Raw genomic sequence first — 27,902 nt, forward strand, 5'->3', positions numbered from 1 at the left:
TTTTTCCTAACTTCTTGATACCTTATCTGCTAAGTCAGTAACTTGATTGGAATTATTGTAAGATTTCTACAGTCTTAGCAGTCCTTCTATAGTCTTACTGCACTACAATACAAATTTCAAAAGCGTGTAGAGGTACACACATGTGTACATTATACTTAGAAGGTGTCAAAGAATTTGTTTTTAAAACCAGAGTGCATGAAGAATTCTTCACGCAGCAAGTTCTCAGCCAACTAAATTAACATGAACACTTAATTTGCCATTTGAATGTTCTGATTTTTAAAAATCTTTCCAGTTGATGTAACACTGAATTAAGAAAACATGTGTGACATTAGGATCTTAAAATATTACACTGGATGTAATCATAACTGAGAGCTAAGTTACGTTAGATTAGAAATAGAGATGATTCGTGGCTTGTCCAGAGAAATGCAGAACATTCTAGCACTAACAACGGAAGCGCTTCAGTTGCCTCAAGTCTAGAAGCCTTTCTACGGCAATTCTGTATTTTATAGCACAGCACATACTTACTGCGGGGCTGGCTGTTGTAGGCCCAGGGGTGCCACGACCCTCTTTACCAACAACCTGATTTTGTTCTTCAGGACCACGGGTGACAAGAATTCTGAAGTGCTGCTGCCTGGTGTTTTGATCTGGTCTGATTTTAAACAAGCATCCCCCCTGCCCTTGAGGAATCCGCTCTACTGAACCGCTTCTAGACATTTCCGACCCATTCCTGCCGTTTCCACGCAGTTCTGAATTTGATCCATCATTTGTGGGGCTGCTTTCTTCCATTGGTGGCTGGACAGGGTAGGAAGTACTCCTTTCCAGCCGTATCCGAGGATACCTGACCAATCTGTCCCCTTTTGTTCCAGTAAAACCAAAGTTATATTCGCCTCCTGCACCTGTACCACTTGTCTGCGGTTGCTGTAACTGGAGAACAAAGAACTTTTTCCCTGAATTTGCTGACATATCTGGCATGTGTTGCAAAGACCAACGCCGGGGTTCAGGGCTGGGAGCATTATTTTGAGCCTCGGTACCAAAGGGTAGCAGAGTAACCTGAGGCACGTCTGCACTTGAAGCCCGATGCTGAATCCTCACACCACTTATGTTTAAACCTGAAGCGGCTTCATTTGCCTCATCTTCTTGGGTAGCTGATGAAGCGTCCTCACTCTGGTTATTAGAAGGAATAGTACAAAATATTCTACGATTAGAGCAAATAGTTCCATTCATCTGTTGCCCTAACTCTTCCATGGGCCTGGGCGGAGGATGTTCAGGAGTTCCCTCTGGACTGTTTGGAGGAGAACGGTTTTCAACAGGGGATGCGTAACGCTCCCTGAAGTCTGAGAATTTACAAGGAGGTGTCTCCTCAGGAGATTCCAGGGTTGCGCACTCGTCCGCACAGCCGTTCGCAGCTTTGCGCTGAAGAGAGATCTGCATTGACGAGCTTCTCGTTGGCCGCACATCAATGCTGTTCAGCAGCTGGGGAATAAACATGGATGTACTCCTTTTTAAGGAGCCCACCTCTTGCAAATCGCTGCCACCACCATAATCCGCTCCATGTCGGGAGAAGGCGTGAGGACTGTTTCTTCTTGGCAAAGTGTGGAATGCCATGAAAAAGTCATCTTCCCTCTCCCGGTCGAGGATCTCTGATTCGGGGGCTGTGTTGCTTCGCCCAGAGCCAAAATGAAACCGCAGCCGATGGGCCATGGTTTTACAGAGAGAAGAAAAGGAGAGGGAGAACAGCAACAATTCAGGCACTGCCAGAAGTTAAAAACCAAAGACATAAACTCCAAGAAAAAGTGTCCCATCTGCCAAACTGTTAGCACTGCAGCCCTGATAGCGACAGATAGCAGAAATAGCCCAAGTGGCAAGCGGCATTCCAGGCATGATTGGGTAAGAGCAATCAGCGCTCCTACACACTGGGACATAGGGTAGGATGGTGGGAGTCACGTGGCCTGGTCCCCCCTCTCCAGTGTAAGCTGCGGGGAGGGTTTGTTTTTTCTTTTCTTTTTTTTTTTTTTTTTTTTTTTTTTTTAATGCCAGCAAGAGCCTGAAACAGCACCTTCCCAGCTGCTCCTTTTCCATCAGAGAGGAGCGGCCCCAGCGGGAGAGCTCTCACAGCTGACTAAGGCAGCGAACACACTCGGCACTGCTATAAATCTAAACCCCAGCGTACTCACAAGGCACATTTGTATAAAGCACATAACCCAAAACTTAACTACAACAAAACCACTTTGAGTTAGTGTTAAAAGTTTAAGTCAACTCCACATGCAAATGAGGAACATTATTTCATGCTTAACATTTTGGTGTGTGTTACAGCATTAGGCTATCATGGCAGAATATGAATAAATATAGCACGGTTACGCTTTCAGTTTTAACTGTGCTCATAACATGATTAAGCAACAAACTTCTTGCCTTTAAAAAGCTGCAATTTTTACATTGTCCCTATGAACACAACATAACCTACACTACCCTGTGCAGTCCCTTCTAAGAATTAAAAATTACAACAAAGCAAGCAATCGTACATATGGCAAAGATTTCTCACACAATAAAAGCCGCAGAAATGTGCAAGATGGCAGGAGACAAAGTTTCTTTTTCAGTTTTACCAGGCAGTAAAGACGAGGGAAAACCGGAGACGGGTGCTGCATGTCGTTTTGTACCGATTTGTCTAAAACACCGTAGAGAAACTCTGCCCATTGCTGGCCAGCCTCCAGCGAGAAAGTTAGAATATTACCACGAGTGTGACTGCCAGCACGGAATACAGTTACGCTCTCCGAGAGCCAAAAGACCTCAGAAGACGAACAGACAGACAGGATACATCAAAACGTAAACCAAACACCCTAAATCAGCTCTATTGCAATGCAGAAACTCAGCGGTCTGAGGATACTCACACTTGAAGTGTGCTCCCAATAGCACTTGTAGCACATACTGGAAAAGAAACTCTGTTTAGCAAGAAGCGTAGCTTCATTTCAATACACGGACATTTACTCCCTGGGAGAACTTGAAAGCCTAAGTTTTGACAACAGCTCTGAAAATTTGTAGGTGGAGGGTCAATACTCTAGACAGACACTTAAACCTCTGTTTGCAAGCAGCTTGTTTTCAAAAGACAGAAAATGACCAATCACAAGAGAAATGGAAGCTTAAAACGATAAAACTGCCAACAGACAGCACAATCCCCTATTGTTTTAAGTGGACTATGAGCCAACAAGAAGAAAAACATGAATAGCTTCTACAGTGCAACAGTATTATACACTGCCTTGTGGAAGCACAGGTGCTGATATTATTTTATCTTATTTTTCAGATAAAATGTATTATCCAAGTACACAATCTCTCTTTTCCCGAAGATGAAGCTTGCATCATCTATTCTCTACTTTGCTTGGGAGACAGAAAGGAAAGGACGCATTATAAAGACAGAAAGTGCTTTGGGATAATTTGGGAGCATGAAGAAGAAACAAAGTTCTTGCAATAAAACCCATGCAAACATTAAGTTTTTCAGAGTAAAGCAAAAATAACCAGTTTCAATGTCTCCTCCTTCTGTAAACAATCTGATGGGAATACACTGCTCTAAAAATCCCAATGTCCTTGCTTTGTTGCTAGCTCAGAACACCTTCTGAAAGGAACCAACGGCTCCTGAACCCCAGGCTGCTGCCTCTGCAAGGAGGTTATGAGCCCAAGGGCAGATGGCTGTCAGAAGCGGGGGCACAGGAACAATGAACAGAAAACGCTTCAACAACAAAAAAGTACCAAACCCACCAGCATAAGGCTGGTCCTGCATACAGAAAATTGAAAATCTTAAGCAATATATGCGAATCGAGGCTACCAAAACTGTTGTTTCTCAGCTGTCCCTGCGTATAGAATATTATCCTGAATCGGCACCCTGTCACCACCACCCACAGACATCCCCGTGCCTGCCATTGCCCTATCCAGGCCACAGCCAAGCCTCTTGCTCTGTCCTCCTTGCCGACACAAACATATTCCAGCCTCCCCCAACCACACACACGCCACCCAGTAACGTCAGCACACCCCGAGCCCAGGCTCACACCCACTGCCGCACGGTTACAGGTACAGCAGCTCTGCTGCAATGCTGTCTGCATCGGCTGGCAACGGGAGAGGACCTCAACACTGGGAACAACTTACTGATAACATCCTTTAAGTTCAAAAGGCATAGGACAGTTTTAATAGTGCAAGTGGTCATTACATGCCAATAAATATGCTCACACTCAGCCCACTCTAAATACACATCATCACAGATTCACTGACTTACTTCCTCCTAAAGGAAGATATAATCCTTTGGCTAGAAGTCCTCTTTTCCCCCACAAGATTACAGCTTGTACGTTTTCCTTTGCTCTATACTTAATAGGAAGACAGAGGAAAAGAATATAATTTTTGAAGACAGATGTTTCCATAGTGAGGTTTTTTCAATAAAAGGATCTCCACAATACTGATCCTAATCTTCACAAAGCAAACATGTTTAGTAGAGGTTGTACTGCACCCAACCAAGAAAGCATTAACACCTGATCTCTAAACCAAAGAGACGGCGTTACAATTCTCACCAGACAAAACCCCAGAGCCATTCACCCAGTACACCACTGCACTGGGATATTAAGCCAGGATGTTCAGAATGACACTGTCACTTATTCCATAGATGTCTATGTGAAAAACTTATTTACTTAATCACAAAAAAGCAAGAAGGCCTAAGATGTTGGAAGACTTCTCTGGAAGAGCAACTGCATCAGACAAATTAAGCTGCAGACTAAAAACACTAGCGATGTGCAGGGCATTATGAGGCAGAGAACTGAAAACATAAGAGAGAGCATTATTTTGCCATTACCCTAAACCTTCTTATACCCACATCTTGAGTACAAGGTGCAGCTCTGGCAACCACGTCCCAAAAACACATGCAGAAATATTAAAAGGTACAGGAAAGAGACACTAAAATGACCAGGGGATGAAGCAGCTGCCTTCTAAGTGACTAAAAAGGTTGTGACTTCATTGGTTTGCAGTGGAGACACCTAAGGAAGAATAAGATGAGGTTTTCACTGTCAGAATAGTGGGTTACAGAGGACCATTTTGGTCTGATCCAACAGGTTACTACTTTTGTGTTTAATGCTCTATTAGTCCCCAAAATCAGATACTTTTTGTGCTTCTAGCTATATTTTTTAGCACACTTTTAAACAACAGACAAAAAACCACCTTTAAGATGTGCTATATTTTCATCCCGTGCATTACACAGAGCCTTGTGTTTAGTAAAACACAATCAAGACAAGCACTCACCAATCTGTTTTCATCAAACACTTCAAACAGGAGACGATGATTGGTTGGGTTTACCTATGAGAAAATTCAAACAACATCAGGTTAGGTTCAGGAGCTTGGTGGTAACAATACATGGGTACCCGCTCATACCGTGATTAAACCAGGGCAAACAGAACAGGGCTAGTGGGGTTTGTGTAAAGCTTTAGTTTTACTTAAACTGAAGCACTAGACCACTTTGTTTGTAAACCCTGCTGCGACTAGACCTAGCCCAGCAGGCAACGCTAAGAGCTCTCACTTGCTGTGTTCAATGTCAGACCCCTGGCAAAGCAGGCTGCTTCTCTCCAATGTCACCCTCAGAAAGGCTAGTGGGGCGGCTTCAGTGGCCTTCCGGACACTAGCCAAGCTACCGTGATCTCAGGAAAGGTGGCCTGCCAGAAAAGTGCTGTGTTTTGGGAATAAGTCCCAGGCTGGACAGACTATCAGAGCGCCCAGATTTTTTTTGTTCTACAGCTGCAAAGCTCAACTAAACTGTAGGGAGCAAGAGTTTTACTGTATTTCTTTCAGAATTCCACGATCATCTCTCTCTCGCACTGTCCATCACTCACCATTTCTAGCTCATGTACCACACAAACCTGTGGGAAACACAACAGAAGCCTCTCCAGCACTTGGAAGCAGCAAATATACCCCCAGAAAATTATTTACATTGAAGTAAATTTAAGCAGAAAGATTACCAACATGTAAAAGGAAAACAAACAAACAAACAAACTGGTAGGAAGACAAAACAGTCACTATTAAACAGGAAAAAAGTTCTATAGTATTTGATCCACTTGATATATTTTTTTCAGAGAGCCTTTGTAAGCCAGATTTCACCATGTCCAATATCTTTAATTAAGAAAATTTAGAAACAATATTCCACAATGGGCTGATAATTCTGTGGGGGTGACAATGGACTTCCCAGTTTTGAGAAAATCAGAGAATTGTGACACACAAAAAAGGGTATGCATTATATTCTATATCCACACTACTGTTCAGGATTTTAGGATTCTGTGATTTTCAAAATGTTTTAACCGAGCTTTTATGAACTAGATCTGTAGTTTAAGCAACGCTAATTATGGCAGTTTTGGGTATTCTCTTTTCCTGGGAAAAGTATATAATTAGAAAGACTACCCTGAATAATATCAGTTAAAATTATAAGCACAAATACACATAACAAGCTTGCTTAATCCCGAGGAAATATATTTCACTTTAAAACACATGAATTTGTTCCTTACAGTCTGTCTTACAAGTCAGCGTGTTTATGAGACCAGTATTCACAGAGATGGGCTTATGGAGGAGAGGTCATCCATTTCTGAATCCCATATGCAGTCGGGATGGAATCTGGGAGAGCCTGAAATGTCTTCAAATAGATAAACAGCCTAAAACTTTCTTCCCCTTCCCTCTTCTGTGCAATGCGCAGGATGGCAATCTCTCTCTCTCTATATATAATTTGTCCTCTATGCTGAAGGCAAAGACATTTAAACACTTGAGTACAAAATGCTCTCTCACTGGGGTAATGACCTTCTAGGGAAATTACAGTATTGAAACAGCTCTGCACTTTTGCAGGCAGGCAGCTTAAGCTGCCCCAGGGCAAAGCCACCTCTGTGACGAGAGGTGGGCAAACATCAGTGGGATGAAAATAGAAAACCTTAGGCCCGGCTGTAATTTACTGTCAAGGCAGTTCCTATGGAGGCTGCAGAACTTTAAAAAGTGTGAGCCCATATTCTCCCTTTGGAGCACATGATAAAAATCAAAGTATTTCATTAGATAAAGATGGTTTTACATATGTATTACCCAGCTGTAAAACCTAGAAAAGCTATTTGGAACACCTTTAAAAATAAAAATTCCCCTTAAGCCTCAAAACCCTGTGTATTAACAGTTATATTGGTGGGAACTATCTATCTGAAAGATCCTATTAGCAAGACAGCCAATTGCTAAGCCTCTATAAACAATGTTCAATATGATACCCGTATTTAACAAACTACAATGACATCTTTTCTCAAGCAGCTGTTTAAGATTAAATTTTAAAAACCACTGCAATTCTACCTCATCTTCTTTTGTGAAAGCTACAGCTGCACTTAAATTAAGTCATTCTTCTTTGGAAAAATATTTTCAGCAATTAAGTAACACAGTTGCTATCACCCTTCTCATTTATATTATGTTGGTTTTGATAATCACTATTTTAACCCCTTCTTTAGCACTTTCAACTACTTAAAAATATTTTTTCTGATAAAAATCACTCCATTATAGCTATAACTTGGTTTTCATTTTAAGCAAGATCTACAAATATTGAAATGGAACTACAGAAATAACCCAAACATATTTTGACCTTTTTGGCAAGTAACATAAAGGCCAAGAGAAATGACTTTTTCTGTCTTCCTTCCCTACATTTGTATTTCATTATTTTTTGCTACGATAACTTAAATTTCATACAGCTTTTGGAAATAACTCTTGATTATTTACCACTGCATTAACATGTTAAAACCACAGCGAACATGCTCTGCTAAAAATACATTTTCAAGTAAAAAGAACTTTTTATTTGCCAGATGAATTAACTCAAAACTTACTCTAAATAAAATCCCAAATTGGGAAACAGTCCATTTCTAATTAACCTTATGCCAATTTCTGTTGAACATTCCATCACTACAGAAGCAGATGAGCAATTACACCAGGACAAGAATTTTTTTATGTAAACATATAAACAACAAATAAAAAATAAGCTTCTTCCCAACCATATAAAAAGCCACATGATTAATTGTACATGTCATAATAATGATTGCAAGTAAAGGGAAACTTACTCTAAAATAAAATTCTTCATTCCATTTTGGATTCAGTGTCTGTAAAAGAAATAAACATATTTACATACTAAAATTTCTTTAGGTTTGCCATTTTGTAATCATCTAAATGTGCATACAAGTGACAATTTTCTAGGAAAAAAAAGAAAGGAGAAAACAGCATGTTATAAAAAAGTTGCCACCAAATTATTTAGAAATTCTCTAGTGAGTAAAACAAATGTGGGAGGATATTTGAGTCAGATGATCCTAAAATAGATGTTAAGTATAAATAGGATTCTATGAGTAAAAGGCAAGTCACTGAGAACCTATAGAAATAAAACCTGGAGACATTTCATCTCATCCTTGAGATTCATTTAAACCCAGATGAAAAAAAAAAATATGTATTTTTTTAAACACAGGGACAACTTTAGGGCTACAAAAATAAGGACAAGATTTATACTGTGTATTAAACAGAAAAAAAAAAAAAAGAACAAAAGGAAAGATTATTTCCTTTGAATAGGTATGATACTCTTCCTAATCTCCCTCAAGCCTATGGAGGATTTGAATTTTGTATTAATAACCTGAATAAAACGTACAGAATGAATATGCACACAGGTTGCAATCTGAAGGGAGCTCAAGCATAAAATAAAAAACTGACAAAAAAGGAGATTAGAACTACAAACATTAATAATTTGGGCAATTCAAATTTGGATAAATTTAAAAACAAGTCTGATATGTCCAATGGTTTTGTTTTCATGCCAAATCATTCCCTCATTCTCTCACACAGCAGAGATTTACCGGAAGAGCTGACAGTAAAAACTGGCTCTTCACACACCAACATTTTGTTAGAGCAGAGCGAGGTCTGGGGGCTGTTTATCTGACTCCGGGACACAGATCCGTTAGATGTGGGGTGGCCAGGGCACGGGGGCTCCCCGCACCGCAGCTCCCCACCAAAGGGAAACAGAGGGGCCACACTGCAGCGCCCCACACACTCCTGTCATCACAGCGGCTCCTTCCCACTCAAACTGGGGCTCAATCCCAACCCAGCAGACATGGAACTAGTTAGCAATGAAATCGGAGTTGGAAATTTGCAAACTTTGTTCCAGAAAGTTTAGGGGGGAAAAGGAGGACAAAAGGAAATAAGAGTATAAAAAAGATGAAACTCTAAACCTATATGAACAGCTATGCAGCCGGTCAACAGTTGTACTCTCAGAGAAGTTCTACCTGCTTACCCTGAATAGTCTTATGACAGAGCAGGAAAATATTTCATGAAAGAAGAGACTGCTGTAAAGGGTAGATGAAAAGAGTAAAATGAGTGTAGGTAAAGGGTAGGGGGGCTAGGGGTTGGGGGCAGAGAGAAACTTTCAGCTCTTTTGTCTTAACAAGTACAAATGTATTCAGTAAAAAAAAATAATGAAGCAATAAGAAAAAAAGTTACTTTTTAAATAGTTGTAGTCATCAAATGTGGCTGTCATTGGCAAGAGTGGTTCCATGTAATTTAACAAATGAAGCATGGTCTCGTACTAAATTTGAGAGCACTACTGTCCATCAATAATGCATTAATTTTGAATGTTGCTTAACCACAAATACAAATTTCAGGAAATATTTGATGTATTAAGCAGCACATTTTTGGTAAATGCCCTATAAGTGGTAGAAATTTCTTCCACCTTCACAAGTCAAACAATTAGTCGGTCAAGTCAGAAAGTACAAACACTAGAATCTTAGCAAAGGAGAAAAGCACTTGTAAAGAAAGGCTCCAGAAATAAATGCATGAATTACTTCATAAAGGACATTAGCAGGGAAACAACAACAAAAAGACTCATCAGCAAAAAGAGCTACATCCTAAAAAGGGCAAGTATTGTACAGATAAAGAACTGCCAAGAGTCAAGCTGAGTTAGATCTTCCACAGGATATTAGAACAAACACAAAGAAGGTTTTTCAACTATATAAATGAAACGAGAACACAGACAGAAATGATGCTACCAAGCAATGAAGCTCAATGGGGAGACTAAGAACATTTAGATATGGGAAATTACGTTTAACATTACATATGGGAAAGGCAGAATGACTAAGAGGGACCAGGATGAAGATAGAAGTTGTCACAACTGATGTAGAAGTGAAGTCTTCAGAGCTCAGCACAGTCAAATTTAGGAAACTGGATAATCTTCATCCAGACTTTTAAAAGAATTGACACATGAAATCACAAGCCTAGTAGCAGGAATTTAAAAAACATACTGAGCATCTGACAAGATCATAAGAAGGCAAAGAGCAAATACAGCTTTTTCTACTGCAGAAAGAAGAGCATTTCCAACAGCCTATTCAAAACATGGCTCCAAAAGCAAACATGAGTCATTAATCAAATCTTACAGTTGGAATAACCGAATGTGTGGAGGGAGGTAAATCAAAACAAAAAGCCTCAGAAACTCAACACAGCTAGATCGTGCCAGATCAATCTGAAATTTTCCTGATAACTTCATTTTTTCAGAGTAAGGAAACAATTGCATTGAATCCCTTGGCTGTAAATGAGCCCCTCCTAAGTCTGGGTCCAGCTGGACAGCAGGACACGAGTCAGACAACTGCCCAGGTAACGGGAAAGGAGAATAAATAGCAGGAACTTCTGCTCTCTTGCAGGCACTCCTGCGAGGCAGTGCCATACAGAAAGGTACCCGTTAAACTGAGGAAGACAAAAGGAGTAGAAAAACAAGAAAGTAGTGAAGGGTTAGATGGCGTCATATTAAATATCACAGAGCTGAAGGAGATAACTGGCAGTGTCTTTCAGAACCACTCCTGAGACTGATTTTCCTCCGTGTTTTTTGTTAATGATTTTAACTAAAAATCAAGACATACTGATGATATTTGCTGTTTATGAAATAAACAGAGGTTGCAAATTGCATAGGAAAAGTACTGCTTTGAGGGCAGAGGTCTTGAGATGAAATTTAACAATTCAAAACAGAAATGACTTACTAGAACTTTCCAATAGATGAGTTAATATTACTATTATGGAAATGACTGAGAAAGTCCAGGCTTTAAGTGACAGTTACAAAAACAGTGAAAAAAGGCAGATGCAACCCCAGGAATACATCATCATCATCATCACCACCACCTCATCCTCAGCCCTGTCTACAGCTGGGTTGCAACATTGTCCTTTTTCTCTTCCTTCCTAGGGCAGCACTGAATTTATCCCTTCCTTGATACAATCAATGCAGTATTTTTCCCATCCTTATAACGTTTTATCTTAATTATGGTAGTCTTCTCGGAAGCTTTCTTATTCTCCTTTCTCTCCAAAGCTGGTAAGTATCGCTTCAGATCTGCAGTAATGTCAGAACCTCATTCCCAATCTAATGCTCTCATTTCAACCTCTCCTCACGCTTTGCACTGTAGCCATTACACCTCAAATGTGTAGGAGCTGAATATGCCGTGTCTTTAGTAATCATGCTTTTATAGCAGAAACAGCTTTTCAAATAAGGGCAATGTTATTCTAGTAAGGATTAAAAAAAAATTAAAATATTAAATGAATTTAAAAAACGGAATCAGAAAATGAATAAAGCTCTGGATGTGATCAACATCCTTTAAAAATTACTTTTACTTGCCTACATCAAATATGCCCTGGGTCCTGTGAAAAGTTCTGCTTGAATCTTCCATGCTTCCGGGATTTCACATTGGGTTTCTCATGACACCTAATGTTCTGATTTTAGAACAGCACCATGCTATCTTGTGTTTTCAGTAACACAATTTTCCTCACTACTCTGTTTTGCAATTATTTCAATTGAATCATTGTTGATTCTAAATACCTTCATAAAAATGACAACTTATTCTTTTTCCCTTGCTTTTCATATGGGTTATGATTTTTTTCCTCTCTGCCATCAACTACCAGCAAATGTTAAAAAAAAAAAAAAAATTTTTAAAAAAAAAAAGTATCATCCTTCTAAAATCTTAGGGCTCTGATAATGATAAATATTCCCTAGTGGAATTTTGGTTTGGGGTGGAATGAAATTAAGAAACCAAATAAAATTTAATTTTGGTTCTAATTGATAATGAAACCAGAAATATTTTTAGTGGATTTCCAGGCTTTTCTTACAGTATCTTCTGTTATTTGTCTATTTTAAAGTCCCATATTAGGAAAACATTTTGAAAAAGGAAATTTTGAAAGGGAACATTAAAGAATGATCATTTTTGCTAGAAGTGAAATCAATGATAATTAAAGCAGAATTCCTTAGATCTTTATTTCAGCTATGCCTTTCATTGAAATATGACTTTCATAAAAGAAACAGCGAATGATGTAATGAGATTTGATAAGCCAAGCTTTAGAGAATAATATGCAACATGTTAGATTCTGTCAACAGATCATGCACACTGAAAATGCATGCACTTATTTTGGTTTGAAAACAAAAATACATTATTTAGTTGCTATACATTAATGTAGTAATTTAAATGTGTCGTATTAGGTTATAGAATTCTCTTCCAGTATTCTTTAATATTTCCAAAACAACGGAATAAAAAAGAGTATATACATACCTTTTTAATAGTTTTTGTCTGCACAAGAGCAAGTTCTCTGTTCTCATCTGCTACATACAAGGAAAGTTTCACGTATGGGTCACTGCAAAAGAAGACGTCATATTTAATAGGAATATAGTTTTACAGCCAAATATAATTTCAGTATATATATATATCTATATGTCATTTAATGGGATAATAACAGCTCTAACCACTTCTAGTGAAAGTGTTTTCAGTGAAACCTAGTAACTGTAGTAAGCTACTGAAACATTTAAAATATGTGTTTGAATGAGCTCAATTAAATACTGACCATAGCATTAAAGACAATTTAACTTGCAGCTTTGTCCCAATGCTTTGGCCAAGAACCACTTGCCTGCACACAACTGCTGCTCGTGAGCGTGCACATCATGTCGGATTGATTACTTGTATCAGTAGATGTACATAAATGCATCTGCTTGTGAACTGCAATTAAATTCAGCATTAAGCACCAAGATTTAGAATAAAACAAAGCACCACTGTGATTAAAAAGAAATGCTGATACTACTTTGAAGTGCTTAATGTACTGTGCTGCCTACCATTTACTGGCAAAATAGTCTATTACAAGAAGCAGCAGAAACCAGATATTCACTGAAGCCAGCAGTTTGCAGTGTGGGCGAGGGCTCAAACAGAGCCTTCCTGCCACAAACCAACGAGAAGAAAGAAGTTTGTATGGAAGAAGGAGGATTAAGAGGCAAAATTAAGGATCTTATAGGGCTGTGAAATGAAAGTCTTATCCTCAACACTGCATAACATTAAGAAACTAAGATTAACTGCTAACATTTGAACCCACAGAGGCATTTAGGCATGTTCGTGGATGTCACGCGCAAGCTCTTCTACAGCCACAATGTCATCTTAATGTTTTCTAAAGTCTAGCATCTGACTTGCTCTGTCAACAAGTCAAACATTGCAAATAAACAGAAAACAGCACTTGTTAAGGACATCTTTAAGGCACATGAAATGCACTGCCGGCTTGGTTTTTTGTTTTTAGCTTTTTGAATAGCAATGAGCATTAAAAAAAGAAAGAAGAAAACTGTTAAATAGAACATAAGGAAACAAATAAAGAGGAAAAGAATCAAGACCTGAGATTTACCACTACAGTTACTTATCCAGAAGCTGTGACTGATGTGATTTGATGACAGCTTATAGAAAAAGTTAAGTCATGTTATCTGCTTTACATACTGCTAAATTCAGCATTTCATTCACAACTCTGGAAGCTGCAGCTGCCTAAACAAATCTGACAGTTGGTAATTTTTTTCTGTACTTGGAACTCATGATCTGTCCTAGAGTGCTGTGAAACTTCATGTGATGAGGATCAGAGCACCACACTCATTTAGTGAGTGGCAGAGACAGCTTCTCATTCACAGATTGTAGCTTCCAGGCCAAAGTTTCCTAGAAGAATTTAGGTATCTGAAGAATAACTACCACATGCACAACTTCTGTTCATGCCATCAGAACATAGGTGAACATGAGTATCAGATACCACAGAACAGAACACTGAATTTGTAACAGTCTTCTTCTCCACTTGGAATTAGCTGTAAATAGGAAATACATCATTGAAGTCTATTAGGTTGCTTCTCTCACTGCATAATTCTAACTCAGTGAAAGTTTACAGGAAATCATCTAATTTTTCTTCATTAGGATGCAGGATCGTGGTAATCACATTGAGCCATGGCAAGGGCTAAAATCAGACATACGGCCAAAATCGTGAATCTGGGTATCTTCTGCGTCCAGATAAAACACAGATCGAAACTTATTTTCAAGCATCACACACACTAGTTCTTAGTTTAAGAGATTTTACAGAGGCCAAATGCTCAAGGAATCATTTCAGTCAATCCTCCTAAGCTACATCTTTGTTCGGAGAAAGCTGTGTTTTTACATTAGTCAATTCAAAGGAAAGTCTTAGTGAAAACGAGACTGTTATAGCTTACAGGTTTCAGCCAATTCCACTGGGGACAGGGTTCCACCACATCTCACTTCACTGAAGTTAATGTCTAAATTAAATTGAAATATAGCAAAATATTTTTTTTTTTTAAAGATCTGCTGATTTAAACATTTAAAACTGGGATGACTCAGTGTATTTCAACAGAAGTTGAAATTAACAGCTTTCTTGCTCCAAATGTAAAGTTTCAAATCACACTGTATGCAGCTCATTAATTTATATTATTTTCTATAAAGGATAGTTAAAACACTTTAAAAAATGAATATTTATAAGTGTAAGTGTGGTCAAGGAATTGTCTAAGTTTTTGTAAACATTAATATCAGACAAAAAAAGTATCATTGAATAGTCCGAGTAATCACACTGCAATTCATTCCTTAATCCAGCACATTAACCTCTCCCTACCACTTCTTCCAGTTTTGGTGCCACTCCCCAGTTCCCAAAGACTTTTGATTGCATTTGGCTCCTCTGCACTGCATGTTTCAGCAAGCCAACCCTGCAACATTGTGATCATTCTTCAACAAATTTCTCAAGTAACAAGACAGAATTTCCAACAGTCATAAATATAATTAGACAATTCTTTACATTGCACTTACATAAACTCTTAGTGACTAGAATATATCTGACTAATATTAAACTTCTTGTGTTTGAAAGTCTATGACTAAAACACACAGTAAAGCTTTAAAGAAACTTGTTACTTAGAAGCAGGGTCAGATTGCAACAACTAAATAAAACATTTAAGTGCCACTAATTCAGCAGCTCCAGATGAACTTTGGAGTTTTGTATGTCCACAGAAAGAAAAGCCTCACTCGCCTGAGACGACTGCAGAATTAGAGCTCTGTCAGCAGAGCAAGGACATTAAGACAGTCTTACAGCATCCAGCATTAACCTTCCCAAAAGGGCTGCAGAAAATGAGAGAAGACTATCAAGAGTAATTCATAATCTGCTTTTTCATCCTGACTCACCCAGCTTTACAAATCTCACCCCATACACGTCTATCACCTGCTCTGTAAGCGATACAACAGACTATCCTGAGATCAATACATTTACTGGGAAAACTAAACAAGCTACAAAGTAAAGGACGAGAGATTAGCTGAGACTTCTTGGAGAGCATAGTACAAGCATTGAGCAAACCGGTGAAGAAATCAAAGAATGGGAAAAGAATGAAAGAAGCAGATCCACCATTAAGAATACAACTACAGTAGCAAAACAACATATGTAAAAGGTATCCCAGAGAACAGACTCTAAACATCAAAGTAGTAGAAGCACTGGAAGAGCTTTGCAATGGCTAATTGCACCCTGAAGTCCTATCTAAAAGCAAGCATTGTAGATGAACATGGCATCTTTGCAAGGTAAAACTGTTACTGACATGGAAGGTTTATAGACAACAACATGAAGATCAGTAAAATTTTCCTCAATTTGCAGAAAAACAAAATATAGAATCTGATCTGTTAAAAAAATCACTGGAAAAATTACCAGCAAATTGGAAAGCAATATAGAGGAAGACAAGAGGAAATACCAGATTCCTGTCCAACGGCAGTATTTGTAGGAGTGTTACAGAAAGGAAATCCTGATGATCCAGATCCCAGAAGACACAATGATAAATGAGACACCTGCTGAGAGTACTCAGAAAAAACAACAAACCAACTAGGTCAGAGGGGACTTGTGAGCACCGAAGGCAGACTCAGATCAGCCTGAAGTTGCACTTGCCAGATACTTTCACTCCGAAATTGATGGATGAAAAGGAGGAGAGACAAGGGATTAAAATGAAGTATTGTCTTCTTGACTTATAAGGCAGACAGATTCATTCTTGAAGAAAGCATTATAAAAAAACCCATACGGCACTCCTGGTAACCACAATTTCAAGTGATGTATGAATACTTCCATTGTGCTCTAAAAATAAGTTGAAAATAAAGCAACTCATCCCACATTTCCTTGTGAGCGTCAGTCTCTGACTTGAATCACTGCTGATTTGCATCAGGTTTTAAATCTGAATGCCAGGTGAGTTTAAGAGCATGCCACCGGATGAGCAGAATTAAGCCCTTCAGCTCATGGAGATGACATCATATAATTGACATATGTTTGAACAGTTTTTGAACAGTTTTATGTTTGAGCAGTTTTGCAATTTGCTTGGAAAACTCACTGTAGAGGTAGCTTCGAGAAGAAGAACTGCTTTTGTCTTGGGAAGAGGGTAAAATATTACATGAAAAAATGTAGCAAAATAATAAAGTAGAAAACTATAAGTAGAAATCTTGATCTGTATGAATTTTTATACCAGTATCAGTGTTAAAATGCAAGCTTAATGAAACCCACAACATAACAAATTGACAAAAATCAGACTTCTAGAAAGCTGCTGAAATCTGCTAATGTAGTTAATACCCAAGTGAAAGTTTACACAGGTGTTCCAGTAGAATTACTGTAATAACAGAAAGTGGATACAGAAAATGAAACACAAGCTTGGAGCCTGGGGACAGTACAGATGGCAGTTCCGCATAGCCAGCTCCGTACCCTGTTTTACACTGGCCAACTTTCAGCTGGGAGGATTTCAACACTGGGGACACCAGAAAAGAGAGATGAGAGACTGACAGAGTCACACAACACAAGCACGGCCACCGGGATCAAGGGGTTGTCCGCTAGAGAGACAACCCAACTCTAACAGGACATAACGAACATGTAGTGGAACAGAGAGTAATGTTATAACACCCTCTTTAGCCGTGACGGTATGTTGTGATGAAGGTATGTCGGCTATTGTATAAAGACGACTGAGGGGGCGTGTAAGTAGAAGTTTCTTTTACCTGCTAGAGGGCTCCTTTTTACAGATAGTGCTGCAGAAATTACACCAAAAAAGCCAACCTCAGGGACATTCGTAATAAAATGGAACACCACAATGCAGCGGGAGGCAGGAAGCCTCCAGGTGCAGTGAAGGAGACAGGCACAGCCTGATAGTCTGAACTCACAGACTTACAGTCTGAAAGGTTACAGTTTCTAATGCTTTAAATTTCTTATACTTGACAATGTCATCACCCTCTAATATCAGACGTCAGCAGATATATTCAGTGTGTATTACCAGGCATTCAAAGGACTAAGCCGGGTTTTAAAGCCATGTTTTTGTGAAGAGCCATGAGCCCATCGTTTCATTATCATACTAGTGACTGGGGATGAACGGGCGTTGATTTCTTGAACACCTATCTATAATATTCCTCTTTACAAAATCCCAAAATGATTAAAAACAATAATCTCATCTGTCCCAACATGATCTGCCCAAAACCTAAAGAGGATGTCAATGCCTGCTCAGATTAGAACAACTTTGAAGGTGATAACAGTTCTTTGGAGAATAAACTGGAATCCTAAGAAAATTATGTTAATAAGAAAAGTTATGTTAATCATAATCACAAGTTACTGAAAAGAGAGTTTGGCAGAGCAACAGCTGTAAAAAAAAAAAAAAAAAAAAAAAAAAAAAATCAATCTGAGTTCTTAAGAAATCCTTTTCCTGACCTTCTAAAATCCCTCAGACATTCAAAATTATCCATTTGCCGTGGTTTCGCCAACTCTCAGAATTTTCTTAAACTCAAGCAATTGTAGATATCATTATCATCTTTTACTTGAACCTCAGCTTGAAAAGGCCAGCTTCCAGTGCTTCTTCACGTGGAGGACAACAGAAAGCACTGATGACTTAAAAAATCTGAAAATTTAAAAAACAACAAACAAACCCAAACACACCAGCATCCTTTAAAAACCATGTTATTTCAGAGTCCTGTGAAACTGGGGCCCATTAATAGTTTCACATGTCTTCACTTGAGTCTGGAATTGTGTTTGCTGTATATTCTTGAAATAGTTTTGAAAGCAAGTCTCAAAACACCTTTTGCCAGTGACCTGATGTATTATTTATTTATTTTAAGGCACAAAAGAAGGGGGTGGAGAGTACAGGCATATGTGAAAGAACAACGAAACTACTAAGCCCTACACTGCTCTATTTTTATTTTAAAAGCTGAAACCGCCTCCCCAAGTATAAAATTTAGTATCACTTGTTATGCAAGTGCATGCATGCCAATCTTGTTGCACGAAGGCAAACTTCACGTTTCAAAATAGCCTTATCATTTCAAAGGAATCACGTCTTGATGAGATGATAATTTTGCTTCTGTAAGAAATGCAGGTGTGTTCCCTTTGTGTTTTCCCTTTCCTGCCTCTGTTCCACATACATGAAAGGAACTCCTCAACAGCTCATGTAGTTCTGTCTAGAGAAATACTAGCACCCTCAAACATGAAGGCAGAAAAGGCTTTTTCTTGAAACGACACCCAAATTCACTGCTTTCCATGGTCTTGAGGGCTCTATTTGGCTATTGGGCAGTTTTTCACTGAACCCCTGACTTTCACCAGTCACGCTTAACTGAAAGTGAAGCGGAACAGACAGACAGAATTCCAGTATTTTAACTTAACCTCTGTGAAATCTGAAGGAAGAAGAATAAGGAGAATGCACTTGAAATTGCTACTGTCTTACACTATTGCACTGAAGTGTGAGGAAGCTCTGCACAAGTTACCGGGCTTACCCCCTACCTAACTGGAACAGCAGCAGCACACCAGCCTGCCACTTCCCAGGCACGACAGATCAAACACAAGAGAAGTAAAACGCACAGGTACAGGGCAAGGAACACCAGTGCAACTAAACCTGTCAGAGCTCACTTGTCAGATTAATTTTTTTAATAACATATTTACATTACCCCAGTCTTAAAGTGGGTAACATTTATTCTCACCTAAATATTCTAAAGATTAGAAAATGCCAGCACTAGCACAATTCATTAGGATGCACAAAAAAATCCTCCCAGTTACTGAAGACAAAGCAAACTCTAGGCTTCAGTTCCTGCAGAGATCTGTGCCCGAGAAGCAGCATCTTCCCAGCTGTAAGACGCACCTGCTGGGAGGCGAGGAGCCAAGCCAGGATGGGACTGAAGGTTGCTGTGTGTCTCTCCAGACCCACTCTTTTAAACTGGCATGGGGCATGATGAGAAACAGCTTTCTGGAGAAAGGACTGGGTATTTCAAAACCCTTGCCATATAAAACTTCTTAATGCTAACAACCCTGCACACCATCTGGTACAGGCACCTACAGGTACCGCTATGCTACTGTTACGGATGTGCAAAGGTGTCCAAATTAGCTCAGCACTTCCTATCAACCAACTTACTCCAACAGGACACCAGGGTTAATCTGCAGACTGTGGTCTATATGTACTATTATAGACGCACTTTTACAGCCAGTATGCTGTAATTTACAAATTCAGATCAGGAAAATATACCACCTTCAAAAATGTTCATCTCAACAAGTCTCTATAAAATTAGGGGAGCCCCATGAACAGCAATTAACATCAGGGCTGAAGCAGATTATACTTGGCAAGAGGAAGTTCCTTGAACTTGAAAATGTTTTACAGAATCATTTAAACTCTGTGTGTTCATGCACTTAGTTGAGCTTAAAAAGTGATCAATAAGCAATCAAAGTTTTGTTTGGTGATTTTTAGATGAAAGAGATGGTGGAAACAATGCCCAAAATACGCATCATTAAATAAGGTTAGAATAATAATGGGATAGTTCTAACAAAGTTTTATGAAAAGTAGTAAAAACAATGTTACAAGGCAAAATATCTTTTACAGTCACTATCATTTTTTATCGCAACAACCATTTTCCCTGGTCAATTTTGCCATTCCTGCAACTGTAAGAAGGGAGAGCACAACGAAAATATACCGAAATTAACTGCAAGGAATGCCTCCGAGCAGATAGTCTGCATTTACTCACAGGTTTTTATTTTAACATGAGCCTTCTGAGGTGTATCTTCCTGTCTGTACCACATAAAATCCATCATGAGTTTTTTTAAAAGATAAATGATTCTGCTCTCACTGTCGTACAAGCCTCATGCACTGTGACTAAAGCAAAGCACGAAGTGACTAACTGCACTAGAACAGAGGAACATCTGCTTTCAAGAAGAAAAGAAACTCTTACCTTATCCTTCACTGAAAAGCCAAACTTGCAATCCTCTGTGTCTCAGCATGCTAAAATCTCACTTCTCCATACTAAATCCCAGAGCCGTTTTACAGGCCCCACATTTTCCTTCTATTTTTTTATTTTCCAAGGAAAGGCTCACACCTCATCTGGCTCTACAAGCAATTTAGCAAGGCTTTATTCAAAGAGCTACTAGAGATAATGACTCACATCACAGACAGCTGCAAAGAAGTGCCTGTGGGTGAAAGAGGGAGTTAAAAATTATATATCAAACTCCACCTACAGTGTCTCCACCTTCCTAGGTTGTTCCTTTAAAATGCTGTCTTCTATTAGAGTAAGAAGACCAGATTCCTTTTGCATTTTTCCTGTATTGAAATACTCCTAGAGCACAAAGAAAAGCTCAGTTTTCTAAGCATGTCTCAAAAAAAAAAAAGGTACTATCTTTTTGATTTTGTAAGAGACTTTAAGTGTAAACATATGGATTTTTTAATTTTCCTTGAGGCCATTTTTGTAATTGTAAGGCAAAGGTAAATGAATGCTCTAAAAGAAAATCTGCATACATCAGCCCTAGATCTGAATTCTTCCTACGCTGGTTCACACTCCCAAAATATCTTAACAAGTTCTAAAATCCAGCAGGGAAAAAAAAAAGAATAAAATCCCGTGACACCTGACTTTTGGAAAAGTTCCACAGGGGAGCTCGAGGCAGCACCCGTACCAATGAATACCACATTCACTGGGTGCGTTCAGGAACAGGCTTATCCAGCTTAACACAAAGGGATGAGAGAGGCCACAATCTCAGCAACATTTTAAATGACCTAATTGAGCACTGCTGCTGGAAGCTGGCTCACCCCACCACTTGCTCCAGGTCCTCTGCTATCCCCTCTCCTGTCACCAAACACGTACCTCACACACCAGAGATGAAACCGATGGGGAAATGAACTTGAGTCAAACTCGGGTTACGCTTTCCTTCAGTCCAGGGTGTCCTAAACCCAGACCAGGTCCTTCACCCAGTTCACTGCAAAGCCTCTTAAGCGCTGGTGGGTGGAAGAGTTGGTGGAACGAGCAGCTGAGGCAGAGGACAATGGGATTTGTCCCTGCCACACGATGCGCAAGTCTCGCCAAGGCTCTTGGACAGAACTGCTGGGGTCTCGCCCTACTGCCCCAGAGCCCCACTGCTGCCACCTCCTTTGTGTCAGTCAGGACAAGGTGAGCAATCGCACAGGACCAAACTGAGGATGATTGATAGCTACTTTTGCCAGGTTTTCTGCTCAGCAGAGGGAAGAGCAGTATGAGCAAGACTTTGACTACTGATTTAGCAGGTGTAAACTGCCATCTCATCCTCAGAAAGCCTGGCTTTCCACTGAGGCTGCTAGCCCATCCATCAGCCACAGGAGCCCTCTGCGTTCCCCAGCTGCTGCCGGCAGACACACGAGTCCTGACACAGGAGCAGAATGGTATCTGACGAAAGTAAAAGGCAGAAAGCAAAGGAAACACAAACAAAGGAAACAGTGAAATTCAGTGAAATTCAGTGAAACATAATTAGTCAGTGGAATTCACTGTGGTTAGGGAATTAGCCAGGTTCAAAAGGCACCAAGTTGGTCACGTTCACAACAAGAGCAGCCAGCTAAGTTCATCAAAAACTTGGGATACATTAAAAAACTCGGGATACATTAAAAAACTCCTGCCTGAAGTCTGATGTTAATCTTTAGTTACTGAGGTAAAACTCAAACTTATGAGAAGCACATTATTTTCTTACTAACACAGGTTGAATTAGCCGGTAGAAGTCACTGTGAAGGCCAGACTTCCAACAACCTCAGATTAAAAAATCCTGAATTCAGATTTACAAGGAAATTTAACTCAAGACAGTCTGCTAAGTATGAGGTTTTCAGTACAAAATAAGACCTTGCTATCTTTTATCTAAATATATTCAATGATCCTTATTCTGCAACACACACTAGGAAAGAAAAGTGTAGCATGCTGAATACTAGGACAAATGACAGAAGAATACAGCAAAGAATGAAGAATTAATTATTTACATAACATCTTTTAAATCTCAACTTTCAACAGCCACAGAGGACATAAATGGATACATAAACTAAAAATTCACAAAATAAATGACATTTCTATCATGCTTAAATTTCAAGGAAAGCAGTGGAAGGAAAAGTTTCATGCTATTTATCCCAAGTACAGAAGATAGTAAGTTCTGTACAAAATCACTACCGTTAAGAGACCTGGGAACTTGGCAACAGGGGCTGGGTTTAGTGAATTAAATTCCCCAGTGATTACTGTGTCAATGACTGAATGAAAATGCAAGTTATGCAAACACCTAACAGAAGGCAACTGGGCTCTATTGTTTCCAGTGAGCGGTGGTGACCGCCATCCTACAGGTTGGGCAATGACAGGCGCCCACACCCTTTGCTGGTGCCGGCCACCATCACATCTGCACACAAACGTACAAACAGCCCGAGCGCTATTAAAGGCCACAAACCTTTAAAGCCATTAGCAGGTAGAAGGCCAAAACTGTAACACAACACCAACTTTATTCAATCAGCCTTTCCCCGCCCTGCCTGATATATAAGTGCTCGACTCCATTGCTTCTCCTTGAAATATACGATTTCGTTATTTTCTTTCCTACCTGAACACTGAAGAGGTTGTGATCTCCAGGGCCAGTGTGCTCCCTTAGCCGCTACCCGTGGCAAGCCAAAGCCAGTCTTCAGCTAGTGCTACTGAAGGATGTGGCAACCCAACCACCTAACAGTCTCCACCCACCAGAAAAAGAGATGCATATCATGGGCTTATTGCTTAGAAACAAAATGTCATTTATTACTCCTAAGAAATGCTATGTTACTCTTCACCGGACTGTATGAGGAAAGTCTGAACTTCTGTCTGAGCAGCCCCTTCCAAAAGGCTTTCTCCCAGAAATGCAGCAGATGTATACTTCTGAACAGAACTTTACCCCCATCTGAAGACAGATTTCTTTATTTTTCATTTTAATCTCCTGGTACAGCATCACGACAGCATGCATTTGCTATCTACAGGATAGTTTCTGAGATTGCAGTTTAATTAAATTTACCTTCTACACCTAGAGTGGACAGTAACCACAAGTTGCCAAAAGTTCCCAAAACCCAACATTTGTGGGTGCCAACGGAAGCCCACTTAATTAAAAATGAATTCCTACTAAAGAGCTGAGAGTAGAACACTGAACACCCTGCCGGTGACAAGAAATATAACCCAGCCCAGCAGCACCTCCATGTGAACCCGCACAGGGAGGGTCTGACAGGCCTCCGCCTCCCACAGCTCCAGCTTCGGCACCTCTGCACGCAACCTCTGCCCACCGTTTTTTATTCGTCCCCCTTTATTTTATTCGGTGTTTAGCCTTGTTCTGAAGACTGAATTACTAATTTCCTCATAGACTTTTCTCAGGCTCCAATTTCCAGGGATTATTTCACAAGCACTACTCCTGCCCACCTCCCACCTCCCACCTGTGGAAACCGAGGGCTGGCGTTTGTCCGCGTTTTACAATCAGCTATCCAAGACACTGGGAAGAAAAAAAAAAACCCAAACAAACCTCACACGGTACTTTTCTGTGCTGCTTCTCTGACCTTGATGTTTGCGGGGCTGTTTCTCTCACTTTTCCCCTCAGTCCTGCCCAGTGTTTTTGCCCTTTCTCAGACAGGCTGTTGCAGGGTGCCTCGGCGGGGCCCGGCCTGAGGGCGGCTGCAAACCGGCCGGAACCGGCCCCGGCTCCCCCCACGGGGCTCCCCCAGCACCCACACACCGGCACCCAACCTGCCCACACGCTTCAAAGCCAGTTTCTGAAGAGTACTTAGTATTCCACAGCATTTCATGACACATTAGTGTCATTTTTGCAGGCAGACGCCAAGCCGTTTCTGTACTCCGGGCCATACAGATAGGAACTATAGTTTGCATCAGCTCCGACCCTGGTCAGACAACATCGAGGGCTGCCTCAGCCAGCTAAACTCAACCAAAAATGGTCTTCTCCCCCATTTGCCACCCAAAAAGGCAGCAGATTGCAGGGGGGGAGCGGGCAGAGGCCCGGGTTTTCTGAGGGAGAGCTGCAGGGGGGAGCCACGTCTCCCTTCCCACCACCATCCTGCCCAGAAGGGGCAGCTACAGGAGACTGGGGCTGGCCCTTCAGGGTCACCTCCCAAAGAGCACTTACAAGGCCATAGACGTGAAAATCCCTTTCCCCTCCATCTCACAACAGGATTGTAAGTACTAGGTATTCACCCCTATTGCAATCGCACCCATAGAACACGAAATGTACAGGGTGAAGCGAACTCGTGCCATTAGAGGCGCCATCAGGACCATGCTTTAGGACGTTGAGGAAAGGTATAGCTGCCATCAGATGTCTCCTGTGCCCGCTCCTGTCCCAGCTGCCCTCCAGCCGCCTTCACTAACAGAAACACACTGAACCGCAACATTTTGCATGCCAGAACAGGAGGAAAAAAATCAAGCCAAGAAAATCTTTCCTTATTTTAGAGATGATAGGAAATCTGCCATGAGTCATCGCCTAAGATTAAGTTCTTAGTTATAAAGATGGTTATTTGTCTTAAGAATGTGTTTATTAAAATGGCTGTAAGGAAAGCGTGCGTGTACAGGGGTTAGTGGTTGCCTGTCAAAGCTCTGCAGCTCCATCTGCAAAGGAGAAGGCAGCTGCTTTCAAACACAGCAAAGGGAGGCTGCAGACATGAATTACCGGAGAGAACAGCTTCAAGAACAGCAATCAGAAACCGCTGAGAGGGGGAGTCCAGCCTTACTCCTCTGTGCTGTTACTCATTATTACAATGAGGTTTTGGTGAGATTCACCACCACGCTCTCCATCGTATCAAAACACTCCTCCTGACCAAGAAGGCACCAGGGAAGACAGCAAAGTCTGGCAGGGGGGTTGGAACTCGATGATCTTTAAGGTCCCTTCCAACCTGAACCATTCTATGATTCTATGAAGGGCAGAGTGAGGATGAGTGATGTCCCTAGTGAAGAGCAGTGACCTGTTCCTCAGCAGGAGCTGTCTCTGCAGAGGAGGGCAGCCATGCTCAGCTCCAGCATCCCTGCCCTCCTGCAGACTGGCACGCAGCCCTCCCCGCAACGGGGGCAAGATAAGGGTTGCTCGTGCTCCCCAACACCACAGCTGCAGCCCTGGAGTCTTCAGACAGAAACGAGTACTTACAGCACCCTGGTTAAATCTGCATCAAAAAATTCCATTTAGAAGGCTAATCCACAATTTATTACCTCCTAAAACACAGAGATAGCCAAGTAGATGCTTTTCCTTCTCTCAGACAGCACTGGCAGGCATGAAACAACTGCACGCCACTATATTTAAGCTCCCTGAGGTATTATTTTTAAAATTACTTAAAAAATGGAGCTCACAAGTTAGGGTAAGCTGAGATGCGTTTATATCCTGCAAAGAGTGACTGGGATACATGAAACTTCCTAGATAAACTCATCTTGACTGAAATCCACCCTCTGCGAATACTAAACCTGTATCAGGATTTCCAGCAAGGGAAGCGAGGAGGGAAACAACTCAGTTCTTTAGCTCACTGACAATGACAAATGCATGTAGAATCCGCTGGTTTTTAATGCACATCAGAAGCAGTGACAGCAACAGAAACTATATTGGCCGGCAGCAAAATTGGAAAAATAACGACAAAAACATTGAAAAAAAACCAACCACCAAGTTATACCTGCTCCAGTTCCTCACAGAGAAGTCAGGGGAAAAAGTGCTAAAGCGGTTATTTTTGGAAGTGTCTGCATTCCTCTCCACTTTCTTCTCTCCACATTTGCCTACGCTGCAGTGGCTCTACAGCTCTCCACCCCAGCAGCTCCCAGCCCCACCACTGCCCCAGTCCTGCTCCCCTGTCCCAGCACTCATCCCCTCGCCGTGGGCAGGGTGCTTCGAGACAGAACAGCACCCACACATGTGGGGACATCGCAGACTGTCCTGAACTGACCATTTGAGGGAAACGCATCCAGAAACACCGAGTCCCATGAAACGGGATCAGCTCATCTTTTCTCCCGCAGCAGATGGAGAAGGTCTCCGACGTCTGGCAGTCCTGGTCCTCCTGTCCTTCCTGTTGCAGCCAGGTGATGCGCACATCCACGAGTTACCAAGTGGCTTTCATCATGTGCTCATTTCCAGCCAAACCACCTCCCCGGACCAACGTGGAGTCCTACTCACCCTCCTGTGAGCACGCAGATCCACGCCATTGGGGCACAGCAAGCAGGGGCCAGAACTGCAGCAGCCGCTACTCAAGTCAGCTAAGTGACAATAATCCCTGTTCAATGGCACCAACATTGGCAACATGGCAACAAACAACATGTGTTGCTCATCAGAAATTACTGTTTTCAGTTCGTTATCACTGGTGCTGACCATACAGGCACACCTGGCTGCTCCAACCCAACGGCAACTCCAAACAGCAACAGCCAACAGCTGTGGCAAGGGCGAGGTTTTAGCAGAAGGGCTTCTAGGAACTGCCTTAGTTCGACGTGGTTGTGTAGTGTCAGAATCTCCTCACATCTTACATCAATAAAAAACTAACTGTTGTGCTACCAAGACATGCAAAATGTTTTTCTGAGTTCTCTCAGGGCAAAAAGCACTGTTTGCAGCATCTGTATTCCCTATTTCACCAGTCTTAACTTCCATAAAACTTGGAGCACATTCTTAACCACAAATTATGATTTTATTTATGCATTTATTTTTACCAGGTAGGTGAAGATTTGGACAACTCTAAGAGGGGCAATCTTCTGTAAAAGCAAAAAAAAAATAATCACTGTGGTGTCTTTAAATGTGCAAAACCTCCTTGTACTGGACAAATACAGAACAGAAAGATGGTCCATGACCCTAAGAGGGGACAACCCAAGCATGAGACGAGATCCAACAGAAACAGATGGGTGAATACAAAGAAACAACAAACAGCACCAGGCAGCGTGATGGGATACTGCCAAGAAAGGTTGGGCCAGACCATCCTTGAGATCCCTTCCAACCTGGTGTTCTGTGATTCTATGACACATCTCAGCACTGGCCCCTTTGGCTATTAGCGAGGCATTCCCAGGCTTCACCACCAAAACAGGGTTCTGTGATGACCCACACAGCTAAAGTACAGGAAACGAAATCTTTTTTAAAAAATTAATGGATTACTGAGAGAGCCAGACCTCCCAAAGCAATCGCTGGCAGCAGCAAACAACCTCAGCCGCTGAGAGCAGAAGCTTCAAAGAGAGTAGTGTGACAGGGTCAACGCAGCCAGTTAGAGAAATGTGTCCCTCTGCCACAAACGACCCCATGTGCACCAGCCCAAGCAAGAAAAACAGGCCGTGGAAGTAACGGAGATGCGTGATGGCCAGAGGCAAGGAGGGCTCCAACTCATGGAT

At 41.0% G+C, this 27,902-nt stretch overlaps 1 protein-coding gene across 4 annotated transcripts in view; it reads right to left on the reverse strand.

Annotated features, from left to right (window-relative positions):
- Positions 1-27,902, reverse strand: part of LOC141477272 (E3 ubiquitin-protein ligase NEDD4-like) — a 103,856-nt gene that overhangs the window by 68,153 nt on the left and 7,801 nt on the right. For 3 of the 4 annotated variants that reach the window (XM_074166368.1, XM_074166370.1, XM_074166369.1), the window contains exons 2-4: positions 12,573-12,654; positions 8,082-8,120; positions 5,269-5,322 (exon numbers count right to left, since the gene is read on the reverse strand). Coding sequence is in view for 1 of the 4 variants with exons in the window: in XM_074166367.1 (XP_074022468.1) it covers positions 526-1,701 (1,176 nt within the window). In the remaining 3 variants the exon portion in view is untranslated. Of the gene's footprint in view, positions 1-525; positions 1,752-2,600; positions 2,669-5,268; positions 5,323-8,081; positions 8,121-12,572; positions 12,655-27,902 lie in introns of those variants that run through there. The other variant, XM_074166367.1, reaches the window with a different exon arrangement.

Source organism: Numenius arquata, chromosome Z (assembly GCF_964106895.1).
Source record: "Numenius arquata chromosome Z, bNumArq3.hap1.1, whole genome shotgun sequence".
Taxonomy (NCBI): domain Eukaryota; kingdom Metazoa; phylum Chordata; class Aves; order Charadriiformes; family Scolopacidae; genus Numenius; species Numenius arquata.